Genomic DNA, 13,456 nt, shown 5'->3' with positions numbered 1-13,456 from the left:
TACAAATCTGTTATTGGCCCTGTCATCTTCATTGTTGTAGACCATTCCCATCCAGCAGACCTGTTTGGGTTAGACGCATTTAATGCTTTCTGTTTCTCCATTGCTGTGGAGGTAAAGTTAGTGTCAGATCAAGTTCTGTCTCTGTATTCCCCTGGGCTAGATTGTGTTACCAGTTTTTGGGCCCACATTACCATGAAAGAGTAAGCCTGTCCTTGTTCTTTTTTTGGGCGCGACAGGTGCCTGTCACACTGCGCGGCTCTTTCACAGTCGAATTAGACCGTTTGATGTTGCTCAATGTCATTTGGCTTATTTCTTCCAGTGACTGGGCACACCACCAGTCATTAAGATGCTGATGGGTACACTTCATCTCTGCAATTAATGCACAGTCCGTGATAAATACATACTCTTTGCCCCACCTTGACAAGTTGCTCGCAAAATTGTCAGGTGGCCACTACTTACCCGACTGATTTGTTGGAAGCATAAATCCAGCTCCCCTTGGATGAGGTCACTAGGTGCCTTCTCGTTGTCAGCACACCCTTCCATCTATACCAATATCAATGGTTGCCTTTTGGCATTGCTAGCGCACCCACAAGTTTTCAGTTTTTTTTAGGACAGTTAACAGCTGCTGTACCCAGCTGCATCAATTACCTCAACAATATCTTTGTTTCGGTTTCTTTCACCAAAGACCACCTTAGCAATCTCTGATTGCCATTTTCTGGTTTACACTCTGTGGGTCTCAAGCACAATCTTGCCAAATCTCCATTTTTTCAGTCATCAGTTGAGTACCTAGGTTTTGAGGTTTCTCACACAGGGGTCAAGCCATTGCATCACCATGCTGATGCAACTGCAGCTTTGCCGCAGCCAACCTCCAATAAGGCACCTCAGGCATTTCTGGATAAAGTTGTGTACTACCGTAAGTTTTATCACACACATCTACTGCTGCTCTGCCACTGCACATGCTTTTGCACAAAAATGTGCCTTTTTTTCTGGTCCCCAAATTGTGACCGAGCATTTGCTTTGGTTAAATATAAGCTTCAATCTGCCCCAGGCATGGCCAATTTTCAGCCGGGTCAGCATCTCCTGTTGGCTACATATGTCTCTTGGTCGAGCCTTGCTGCAGTGCTGGCACACAAATAGATGCATGGATCTGAACAACCCACTTCTTAATCTTCTAAGACTAGCTCCCGCTCAGCAATGGTATTCTCAGATTGAAAAGGCGGCTTTAGCGATTCTGTTTGCCATCAAGAAATTTCACGTATTCTTGTATGGTTCTAAGTTCCATTTAATGATGGATCAGAAACCATTGGTTGCAATTTTTAACACTTTGTCTTTTGTGCTGGACAAGGCAGCGTATTGTTTGCAATGGTGGGCCCTCTTCCTCTCCCGTTATCTTTATCAGACCCATTACCAGCCAACAGCCCAACACGACAACGCTCACCTTCAAAACAGGTTGGACCCAGCATTCAATGAGGGTGAGTTGCTTTGTTGCTATTTAGATACTGAGAACCAGAATGTGATTGACAGTTTTCCCATCACTAGTGCCATGATAGCATCAGCCGTTGTCACAGATCCTGTACTTAGGCGGGTCCTCTGGTTTGTGCCGCAAAATTGGTCAGAAAAAAACCCGGGTTGTGCCTCGGATCCCTTGCTTAATTACTTCTTCATACAGCACTGCCTTTCTGTGTTTGACGGGGTTCTTTTGTTAGATAGGAGGACACTGCTCCCCAGGTTGCGATTGCTGCTTCCTTATGCTGTAATGTACTGCAGCTTCTGCATATTGGTCACTGGGGAACCTGTCGCACAAAAGCTTTGACCCTCTGGCATGTGTATTGGCCACGCATAGATGAGGACATTACATGACTTATCACCACTTGCACTCACTGTATTCAGCAACAGGTGGCTCTGTAGTCATCTTTTTCACCATGGCCAATGCCACAGTGCCCGTGGGAGCGTCTATATGTCCAATTTGCTGGGCCCTTCCTAAATCAGTATCAGCTCACTGTCCGTCCATGTCTGCAGCAGCCACTATTTCAGCCCTTTCTATGATTCTTTTTTTAAAAAAATAGGGGGGGGGGGGGGGGCAATGGCTCTAAGCACTACTACTTAAACCTAACTAACCTAAGGACATCACACACATCCGTGTCCAAGGCAGGATGCGAACCTGCTAACATGATTTTTGCAACTGAGGGACTCACGTATACCATGGTTACTGACAACAGCCCCCAGTTTGTTTCTCGAGAATTTGCATGTTTTTGTCAGGCTACTGGTGTTAACCATCTCACAGCTCCCCCGTTTCATCCCCAATGTAATGGTGAGGCTGAATGCATTGTGCAGACATTTAAAACTCAGATGTAGAAGTATGTATCTGGCAGGTCCCCTGAAGCTGCTTTAGACCAGTTTTTTAGTTCATACCATTTCACTAAGGTGGGGACAAGAGCCTGGCAGAACTGCTACATGGATGCCAACCATGGACACTCCTTCACCTCCTGCATGTGTCGCCGCGTCTGCAACTGTTCTGGCTGGGTGCGACTGTTTGGGTTTGTGGTTCTGGCCACCAGCCAAATTGGGTTCCTGTCATCATCGAGCATTGCCATGGCCAGTGTCTGTGCATCGTCCGCAGTCCTTATGGGTGGATGTTCCATCAATTCAATCAGCTGCAGCCTGTCTCTGTAAAAGTTTTGCTACATCTGCAGAAAAATTTCACAGGCACACTCACTGCTCTTTAAGCTGTTTTATTATCACTTTGCCATTAATTTGATGAACAGCTTGTGTACGTGCTCACTTCAGCAGCTGTAGCTTGACAACTGATGGTCACAGCAGAATGAAGCTAATGCAAGTTTTTTCTTTAAGCCTGCCAATAGGGGCACTCAGTAGCCGTAACAAGCTCCTTCTGCCGGTTGACATGCTATTTCAAAAGGTTGGTCTTTTTTAAAACAGTCCTCATATATCTCCTCTATTATTTTAATCTCTTGTCTTGTTATTACCAACAGCCTGTCATCATATGGTTCTCCGAATGGTGATTCACGGCATAATGAGGTTGTGCTGAGCTGTTCTTTCTCAATCAACACCATTCGTTATACAATATAATGTGTCTAATTAAAGCAAAAAACTGTGATTATTCATTTTGACAGATTTCAGTGGCAGTTAAAAACTCTTTGTACATTATTTACTTAATCACACTGTTAAAAACACATTGAATGTATTAGTATCGAACAGGCCTGGCCAATGTATGTGCTCCTGTAGCATGCTGACAATCCACGAGCACAGCAAGTCTGCTGAGCAATCTGGCTTCCCCCACCGCTGCGCTATTTCGAGCGGATGTGTGAGTGAGATGGATATATGTTGAAGGCTGCCTGCGCATGCGGGAGAGGAAGAATAGTTTGCAACATAATGGAACTACTTCTAAGAACAAAAACTGCAGCATATTTTTATAAGCAGGATTTTATCACATGTGTTTATTTTCAACTTTTTATTTTTCTGCCAAAGCAATAATTTTTATTACTTGATAAAAGAAGTGCATTAGATGGTGCTAATAGGATGAGCTGAACTTGAAAAGCTTTATGTATTTGCATTTAACATTAAGTTGTGATCTTTATAAACTTATACACATTTCAGTTTTATAATTTGTAGTATACCCAGAACTATAGTTCATGATACAGTCAAACCTATGGACTTACGCAGATTGAAATCGGTGAAACCTGAACATTGGTGCGGTGTTGTTGATTTCATAAAAGCAAGAAAATGTTCGCACACAAGTGGTGGATTGAACAGTGAAATAACTTTATTGCCTTGTCTCTGCAGTTGAGGATATTGCCCTTGGGGTGACATTTCATAAAGTCTTGTAAATACCTGGACTGGACAAACAGGTCATTGAACTGAGAGCTACACTAAACATCTATCAGCTCAAATAAATCAAAATTTGTCTTCAGTTGTGCAATGGCTTAGAATCTCCTAGAGAAATCATGATGAAATATTTCAGTTAATAAAATATAGACAGTCATGTGTGGTCCACAAATGACTGCCTTTACTTATGGCAAATGTTCCAGGTCATGAATCTGAAGCTGTGTTTTCTTCCCCCCCCCCCCCCCCCCCCCCCTCCTTGGACTACCTTCTGTATGATGGCATTAATCTTGTCTCCCATATGTTACCAAATGATTCTCCCCTTGCATTAAGACACTTAATGATTTCAAATAATATATGATGTTGACCACAAAAATTTTTTGTCACCACTCAACTCACCCTTAACTCAGTTTTTGGCCTAATGACTACCTTCAGTTCAGACAGCATTCACTGCCATTCGTAAGAAGCCAAGTGCATCATATGGTCTTTCTGGATGGTGTTGTAATGATGTCCCAGTATTTTTCCAGCCCATAATAGTGCGATGGCATATTTAGCACTTTACATGGCATTTCAATTATATGAAAATTAAGGAAATTCCCATTCGGCATTGAACAATGTGGCTTTTCCACTTTTTATTTTTTAGATAAGTGCCGTAATATTCCTTATGCAGAAAGTAAATGTGAGTTGCCAGCAAACTGCTTGGCGTCTGACAAGGCAAATGCTTTGCTCAAGTGGCATCCAGCTGCAGCCTTGCTTTTTCTCCTCCTCCTAAACCCTCAGTCCTACTCATCGCTGCGCTTGGAGTGCTAGGCAGGAGCACTCGCACTCGTGGAGCGCTGTTTAGCCAGGACCAGTATAGAAATACCTAACTTTTTCACTGCTGCTAACAAGAGCACTGTACAAATTACATAATCATTTTTCTTTCAATGTCTGTGAAGAATCCTACAGCCAAATTTCTCAGCTTTTACAATCAAACCTCATTTCAGTGTTTTGAGTAATGTAAGTAACATTTGTGGTATCCACAAACTTTAAAACTATTAATCATCAGTTTTTGCCAACAGTACACTTCAGTATGCAAGGAAACAAAATGCAGTATAACTAACACTAATATATAATAACATGTGAAAATATCTTTAGCAATTTTGTAAATTACTGCCAAGCAAAATATCAAAATCTCACTAATAAAGGGAATTACCAGAAAGTGAGGAAAGAATTCTTGCACTGGAGTGTGTTGCAAGTGCTGAAGGTGCAGAATCTCCCATAACAAAGCCACTGCCACTAGCACGAGAGCGGGGTTGTCCACAATAAACTCCCACCTGCACTTGTTCCTGTTTAACGGTGTCTTCTGCTCTCCGTTTCATTTCACATCACACTGATTTGAACTGAAAACAACACAAAATTTCATTAATTAGATAGCACAAATTTAGAAAGACATTTAAACATTTAACTGCCAAACTTAACAACTATTTTACTCGACTGCAATACATGTCGCCGGAATACGTGGTATATGAATGGCACAAAACAAAACTTTACTCTTTCAGTGTCTTGAAATTATGGCTCAAACAAAATGGATGAAAAATATCTCTCCCCTTCTTAATTCTGACGATTCATGTGGTTGACAGCACAGTACGCAGGATGGGGTACTACGGGGGTGACAGTTTGGAAACAAAGGAAAGACAAACAGCAAAAGTCTTTTGTGAATGAGAGTAACAGGAGAGCATTTTTGACTATGGCTGATTTTACACCTCTTTATGTGATAACAGATTTTATACAGACAGCAGGATTCTGTAGTGTTGTTCTTAAGGGAATTATAAATGAAAAGAGGCTGAATGGCCAGAGGAGAAAAAACTGACACAGCAACTTTATTCAAAATATATTGCTGTTCTTTTATGTATAAGGCCCACTGGTAACATTGGTTCACACCCAATCACCGAAGTTAAGCAACACTGGGTGCAGATAGTACTTTGATGGGTTACTGTTGAGGCAAAATTGGGTGCCATTGGTTTTAAGGACATGCAAGTTGGAGAAGTGGTGTCCAATTGAGAGACTTGCACCAGGTCATTGTGCCACACAAACTTTTTTTAATCTTAGAAAACTTGAATGTGTCAATTGGCAAGAAGAAAATATGACTGTCTCCAGTGAGCAGTGTGCAGTAGTATACACAGAACATCCAATACCATTAGTATAACTTCCTCACATTATAGTTGCTCTCTGTGGTGTACACATTCAGACTTGTACCAGTGAACTCCCGATTCTTTAAAGAGTCAGACTCTTATGTGGGAACAGCTTCAATCGTCTGATTACTTAGCGTTAAATATTTGCCATTAAGCATGTAATGGAAGTGAGAAAAAGTTTAGGAAAGGTTTGAAATTATGCTTAAAGTTCGTTGAAAGTCACTAAGAGCTCGCATTATGAGACATCAGATGAATATAAACTACATAATTTGTGCTTCATTTTAAGTAAAAGCTAGTTTTTCACACATGTAAATGTTTATGACTTCACATCTTCTGAAATGTGTGTTGTACAATGATATAATATTGTAGGTACATTCTGTAGTATACATGGATATTGTGTACAAACTATGATGCAAATAGAATTAGTAGTAAAGAGGTAATAAATTAAAACATCATGCCCGATGCTGCTGTTTTACTGCATGAACAGTGGAAAAGTGGTAAGCAATGAAATTTTTCCTTTCATTATTTTGTGGGAAGTGTCAGTGAGAAAAAAGTTTGAAAAGCTTTGAAATTGTGTGTAAACTTTCTTCGAAATCAGTAAGTTTCCTTATTCTCAAAGACTGAATGAATAGAGTTTGGGCATGTGCGCACCATCAGTTATGTTGCCTCGAGACAAACACACAGTTTCTAACTGTAATACTTGCTTCATTGTATTAAACTTTTAAAATAAGATTCTACCTCTTAATCAATAGATTATGACAGCAATTAATCTTTTTTAATTTGATCAAAAATTAATCAAATTTTATTGCCCCTGGCAGGCATTAGATAAGAATCCTGAAAATGGGTCTGGGTAGCACACCCAAGGTTGGTTGGTTGATTGGTTCAAAGGCGGGAGAAGGGACCACACTATGAGGTCATCGGTCCCTTGTTCCTAATAAAACAATCCCACAAATGTGAGAATAAAATGGACGAAACATATAACACAAAACGGAAAGAAAGGAAAAGCAAGAAGAACGAAGGGCCGGCAACGAACACTATAATGAACAAATGAGGGCAAGAAAACAACAGAGACGCTAGAAACAGAAGACAGTAAAACATGAAAGCAGGTTACAGTGGCTGGCCAACCACGAGGATAAAAAGGGAAAGACAGCCACTCTGCAATACATGAAAACCTCCATCCTAAAAGCACTAGGGTGGAGGACACAGAGAGACAAAGGTCATGCACTAAAACCTACATAGAAGTATAAATCCCACTCTCACAGATAAAACGTAAAACTAAATCTGCTGTGGATGCATTGTCGCCCAACACCGAAGGTAGGGTGCTAGGAAAACTAAAAGTTTGCCGCAGAGTGGATAAAAGTGGGCAGTCCAGCAAGAGGTGGACAACTGTCATTTGGGAGCCACGACGACACAGGTGGGTCCTCGCGACGGAGTAGGTATCCATGCATTAGTCACGTATGGCCAATGCGGAGCCGGCAGAGGACAACTGATTCCCTGCAAGAGGCCTGCATGGACGACTTCCACACATTCATAGTCTCCTTAATGACACGCAGTTTGTTGTGCATGCTGGTATGCCATTCCGTCTCCCAAAGCTGAAAAACCCTGCGGTGTAAGACAGCACACAGGTCAGCTTCGGAGATGCCTATCTCCGGAAGCAGTTCCTGTGGTGCCTGTTTGGCCACTCTGTCAGCAAGTTCGTTGTTGGGGATTCTGACATGTCCTGGGGTCCACACAAACACCAAGGAATGGCGGGACTGTTCCATGGCATAGATGGACTCCTGAATGGACGCTACCAGAGGGTGACAAGGGTAGCACTGGTCGACAGCTTGTAGGCTGCTCAATGAACCAGTACACAGGAGAAACGACTCGCCAGGGTATGAGCAGATGTACTCAAAAGCATGAGATATGGCCACCAGCTCTGCAGTGAAAACACTGCAGCCAACTTGCAAGGAGTGCTGCTCAATATGTACTCCATGAACATATGCAAAGCCTGCGTGACCATCAGCCATTGAGCCGTCGGTGTAAAACCACTTCAGAGCTACGGAACATGTCAAGAATCGAGAGGAAGTGACAGCGGAGAGAGGCGGGGTTAACAGAGTCCTTAGGGCCAAGCAAAAGGTCCAGAAGAAGCTGCAGCTGAGGCGTATACCATAGAGGCGTACATGACCGCAAGTAGAGGTGGTAAAGTGAAGGGCTCCAGTTTGGAAAGAAGGGACCACACACAAATGGCAATCGATAGCCCCGATCTGGGCCGCTGATGAGGGAGATGGACTGGCACGGGTGGGAAAACGAGACAGTAATTCGGATGCTCAATGGAACTATGAATGTGTGCGGTGTAACTGGTAAGCAGTTGAGCACGTCTGATCTACAGTGGAGGGACACCAGCCTTCACCAGTACGCCGGTCACTGGACTCGTCCTAAGAGCTCCTGTCGCTAATCGAACCCCACAATGGTGCACAGGGTTGAGTAAATGCAATTCTGAAGGCGCTGCCGAACCATAAACCACACACCCATAGTCAATTCGGGATTGGACAAGGGCTCTGTAGAGCTGCAGCAGCGTACAGCGATCTGCATTCCAATTGGTGTTGCTCAGGCAATGGAGGGGATTGAGGTGCTGCCAGCACTTCTGATTAAGTTGACAAAGGTGAGGGAGCCAACTCAGTTGAGCATTGAAAACCAGTCCTAGGAATTGATATGCCTCCACTACAGTGAGTAGATCGTCATTAAGGTAAAGTGTGGGTTCCGCATGAACGGTACGACGCCGACAGAAGTGCATGACATACGACTTTGCAGCTGAAAACTGGAAGCCGTGTGCTAGAGCCCATGATTGCGCCTTGTGGATGGCTCCCTGAAGGCGCCACTCAGCAACAACAGTACTGGAGCAGCAGTACGAAATGCAGAAGTTGTCTGCATACAGAGAAGGTGAAACAGAGGGCCCAACAACTGCTGCTAGAGTGTTAATGGCCACTAAAAATAGAGACACACTCAATACAGAGCCTTGCGGGACTCTATTCTCATGGATATTGATGAAACTATGGGAGTCACCAACATGGACACGGAAAGTACGGAGCAACAGGAAGTTTTGGATACAAATTGGGATTGGTCCCTGGAGACTCCACTCATACAATGTGGCAAGGATATGATGCTGCCAAGTCAAAAAAGATGGCAATCAGGTGTTGCCATCTGGAAAAGGCTGTTCGGATGGCAGACTCGATGGACACAAGATTATCAGCGGTAGAGCGACCCTGGCGGAAGCCGCCCTGACATGGAGAGAGCAAGCCACGTGACTCCAGGACCCGACCCAACCGTCGACATACCGTACATTCCAGCAGCTTACAAAGAACATTGGTGAGGGTGATGGGCCGATAGCTATCCACATCAAGCGGGTTTTTACCAGGTTTGAACACCGGAATGATGGTGCTCTCCCGCCAATGCGATGGAAAGATGCCATCGCACCAGATCCGGTTGAAGATGACGAGTCGATGTCGCTTGTAGTCAGATGAAGGATGTTTAATCATCTGACTGTGGATGCAATCAGGCCCAGGAGCTGTGTCGGGGCAATGTGCAAGGGCACTGAGGAGCTCCCAATCTGTAAATGGGGCGTTATAGGATTCACTGCTGCGTGTAGTGAATGAGAGAATGTTTCCTTCCAGCCTCTGTTTGAGTATGTGAAAGGCTGGGGGGGGAATTCTCCGACACAGAAGCTCAAGCAAAGTGCTTGGCAATTGCGTTTGTGTTGGTACATAACTCGCCATTTATGGTATCACCGGGGACAGCTGTTGGGGTCTGGTATCCAAAATGACATTTAATCTATGCCGGTACATAACTCGCCATTTATGGTATCACCGGGGACAGCTGTTGGGGTCTGGTATCCAAAATGACATTTAATCTATGCCCAGACTTGGGAAGGTGACGTATGGCACCCCATGGTCAAGATGTATCTCTACCAACACTCCTGCTTCCATTATTTGATAAGATAGTGAACACGGGTACGGAGCTGTTTAAAGGCTATGAAGTGCTCCAGGGAAGGGTGCCACTTATAGCACTGTAGAGCTCGCCAACCCTCCTTAATTGCTTCAGCGACTTCCGGTGACCATCAAGGGACTGCCTTACACCTCGGGCACCCTAAAGAACCAGGGATCACATTTTCTGCTGCTAGTCATCTGCACAACCATCACATTGATGTTGCCGTGTGGGAGAGATTCAATGGTGACAGCAGATGTGAAATATCCCCAGTCCGCCTTGTTCAAAGCCCATCTGGGCAGGCATCCATGAGCCTCATGCTGGGGCAGTGACAGGAAGATGGGGAAGTGGTCACTACCACACAGGTCGTCATGTGCTCTCCCGTGGATGGATGGGAAAAGTCCTGAGCTACAAATTGATAAATCAATGGCCAAGTAACTACAATGAGCCACACTGAAAAGTGTGGCGGCCCCAGTATTTAAGAGGCAGAGGTCGAACTGCGACAGTAAAGTTTTGACATCTCTGCATCGGCCAGTAAGCATGGTACCACCCCACAAGGGGTTATGAGCATTAAACTCTCCCAGAAGTAGGAAAGGTACATTCAGGGGTACTGCACCATCTGGAGGAAGATATACATTGCAGACAGTTATTTCTTGCATCATCCTTATTCTGAAAACCACAGCTTCAAGAGGGGTTTGAAGGGGCATGGGTTCACTACAGACTGAGTTTAGGACATAAATGCAAACTCCTCCTGACACTCTATTATAGTCACTAGAGTTCCTGTAATATCCCTTATAGGCGCGGAGGGCAGGGGTCCACATTGGGGGGAACCAGGTTTCCTGGAGGGAAATGCAGATCACAGGTGTAAAGCTCAACAGTTGCCGTGGCTCAGCCAACCAACGCAATTCCACTGGAGGATGACATCGTGAGACTGGGAAGGCATGGAACATTCAATGAGGCAGCTTACGCATCAGGAGTCACCTGCTGCCACCAATTTATTGGCTGAGCAGTCTATATCCATTGTGTCTGAGGGTCTGGCGAGATCCAGGTACTCAGCAGATGCCAAAATCTCCACCCCATCCTCAGCCGCAGAGCTTGTAGGTAGCGGTGGTGTGGGTGCCACTGCAATTTCCTTGGTCTTAGGGGTCTTCTTTTTGGGTTTCTATCGCTGCTTCTTGGGTTTCCTTGGCTGGGAGGGATTCACCTCCGGGGCTGAGGATGAGTGTGAAGCCCTACAACCAGCTACTTTTGGGCTCTTCAGCCACTGGCAGGTGTCGTCTACCCCACTAGAAGAAACCTGAGAAGGGAGTGACCCAAGGGACCCGTTCCTAGCGAGAGAAGCCAAAGAAGACTCGTGCTTCTCCGGCTTAGAAGTGGAGACGGACATCCCCGATGGTTGGGGGGTTGTTACTCCCAAAGTAGGTGGTGCAGAAGCAACAGAGAAGGACATGCCCCCCACCATCAAGGGGGCAGGTGTAGTCTTCCAGCTCTGAGAGGTGACCTGGGTTGGCGGAGCTGATGGTGTCAGAACTGTTGTAGCGGCATCGTAAGATGATGTCATACGCACAGGGTGCAGGTGTTCAAATTTTCTCTTAGCCTTAGTGTAGGTCAGTCAGTCCAGGGTCTTGTACTCCATGATTTTCCTTTCTTTCTGGAGAATCCTGCAGTCAGGTGAGCAAGGCAAATGGTGCTCTCCACAGTTGACACAGATGGGAGGCGGGGCACATGGAGTATTGGGATGTGATGGGCATCCGCAACCTCGGCATGTGATGCTGGAAGTACAGTGGGAAGACATATCGCCGAACTTCCAGCACTGAAAGCACCGCATCGGGGGAGGGATATAGGGGATTGGTAGTCCATATCCTTGACCTTTTCGGGTAATGTGTCACCCTCGAAGGCCAAGATGAAGGCACCGGTGGCAACCTGATTATCCTTTGGACCCTGTGGACACGTCGGATGAAATGTACACCTTGCCACTCTAAATTGGCGTGCAGCTCATCGTCGGACTACAAAAGAAGGTCTCTGTGAAATATGATACCCTGGACCATATTTAAGATCTTATGGGGCGTGATGGTTACAGAAACATCCCCCAGCTTGTCACAAACGAGTAACTCCTGTGACTGGGCAGAGGATGCTGTTTTGATCAAGACTGACCCAAATCTCATTTTGGACAAGCCCTCCAGCTCCCCAAAATTGTCCTCTAAATGCTCAACAAAAAGCTGAGGCTTCATCGTCATGAAAGATTCCCCATCAGCTCTCGAACATACAAGGTGCTGGGGCGAATAACATCTGCTGCCATCCTTAGCCTGACGTTCCTCCCATGGTGTGGCCAGGGAGGGGAACGATTTGAGGTCGTACTTTTGTGCATTGAATTGAGCTCGTGATCGCTTGGAGACTGCTGGTGTTTCACCACCAGCAAGAGATGATGGACTACGCTTCATTGTATGTTATCCGCCCTGATGCCACCCACTCCGACCAGGGGCCCTCCCCACGGGCGCCACCCAGCCACAGCAAAGGCCACCTGACAGGATGGCCATTGCTAGGAGTCCCGATGCCCCAGGGGGATGGGCATCTACCCCTTGGGATACGTGGGGAGTTAACGGCACAGGCATCAGCAGAGCGATCCCTGTGTGGTCAGGGGGCTACAATCAACAGGGTACATGGCGGCCCCACCACAACAGACTGGCTACTGTGCTGGATATCAGGTACAAAGAAGTCCATGGTCATCATCGACGCAGAAATACGCTAAAATATATTCCTTTGCTTAGAAATTTCGTTAATGCAAAACACAATTTAGAAATGAAATTATATACACTATGAAACAAATAATTAGTATCTTTGGCTGTTTAAGCACATCAACAATGACAAATTCATAATATTAAAAATGAGTATGCTGATTAAAACTGTCACTGTTATTGGAAAAAATGTCTTTGGCACAAGCTACTAAACCAGTAAATGAGGCAAATTAAATTATATGAAAAAGATAGCAGTCACATTAATTACTGTGAAACACTGTACATTAGAGAGAAATTTACTATGAAGGGTATGAAGGGTATTTGGTCTTCTGTAGTGCAATGCCGCTTATGATCAGCAGGACCTGATGTCAGTCCAGCAATAAATAAATAAAAGTAAGCTCTACTGGGCATCTTACATCATATAAATACACAGTGTCTCTCCTAAGGGTCATCAGGTACATTTTCTCTAATGTTCTGGCAGATATTCACAATTCTGTTTTTGCAAAGTGTAATTGCAGACAAATGCTGCTCATCACATATTTTGTTTGACACACTGCTACAAACAAAATTATTTTTGAAGTGCAATTTTACATGCCCATTCGACAGAGTGGTCCCAAATTAGTCTAGTATGATATTCGTCTTATTGATAGGTGTATTAACAGGGACAGTAAAACATTAAGAATAACCAGCACATCAGCAGTGACATCACAGCCCTGGCCCATGCTGACTGCTGCTGCTATGTTG

General features: G+C 44.8%; 1 protein-coding gene across 1 annotated transcript in view; it reads right to left on the bottom strand.

Moving 5' to 3' along the window:
* Nucleotides 1-13,456, bottom strand: part of LOC124721171 (paired amphipathic helix protein Sin3b-like) — a 280,712-nt gene that overhangs the window by 232,001 nt on the left and 35,255 nt on the right. The window contains exon 2 of the mRNA XM_047246007.1: nucleotides 5,036-5,222. Within this exon, the coding sequence (XP_047101963.1) occupies nucleotides 5,036-5,201 (166 nt within the window). The 5' untranslated portion in view covers nucleotides 5,202-5,222. The remainder of the gene's footprint in view (nucleotides 1-5,035; nucleotides 5,223-13,456) is intronic.

Source organism: Schistocerca piceifrons, chromosome X, assembly GCF_021461385.2.
Source record: "Schistocerca piceifrons isolate TAMUIC-IGC-003096 chromosome X, iqSchPice1.1, whole genome shotgun sequence".
Classification (NCBI taxonomy): Eukaryota; Metazoa; Arthropoda; class Insecta; order Orthoptera; family Acrididae; genus Schistocerca; species Schistocerca piceifrons.
Note: the sequence above shows the minus strand (reverse complement) of the source record. Positions and strands in the feature narration are given on the sequence as shown.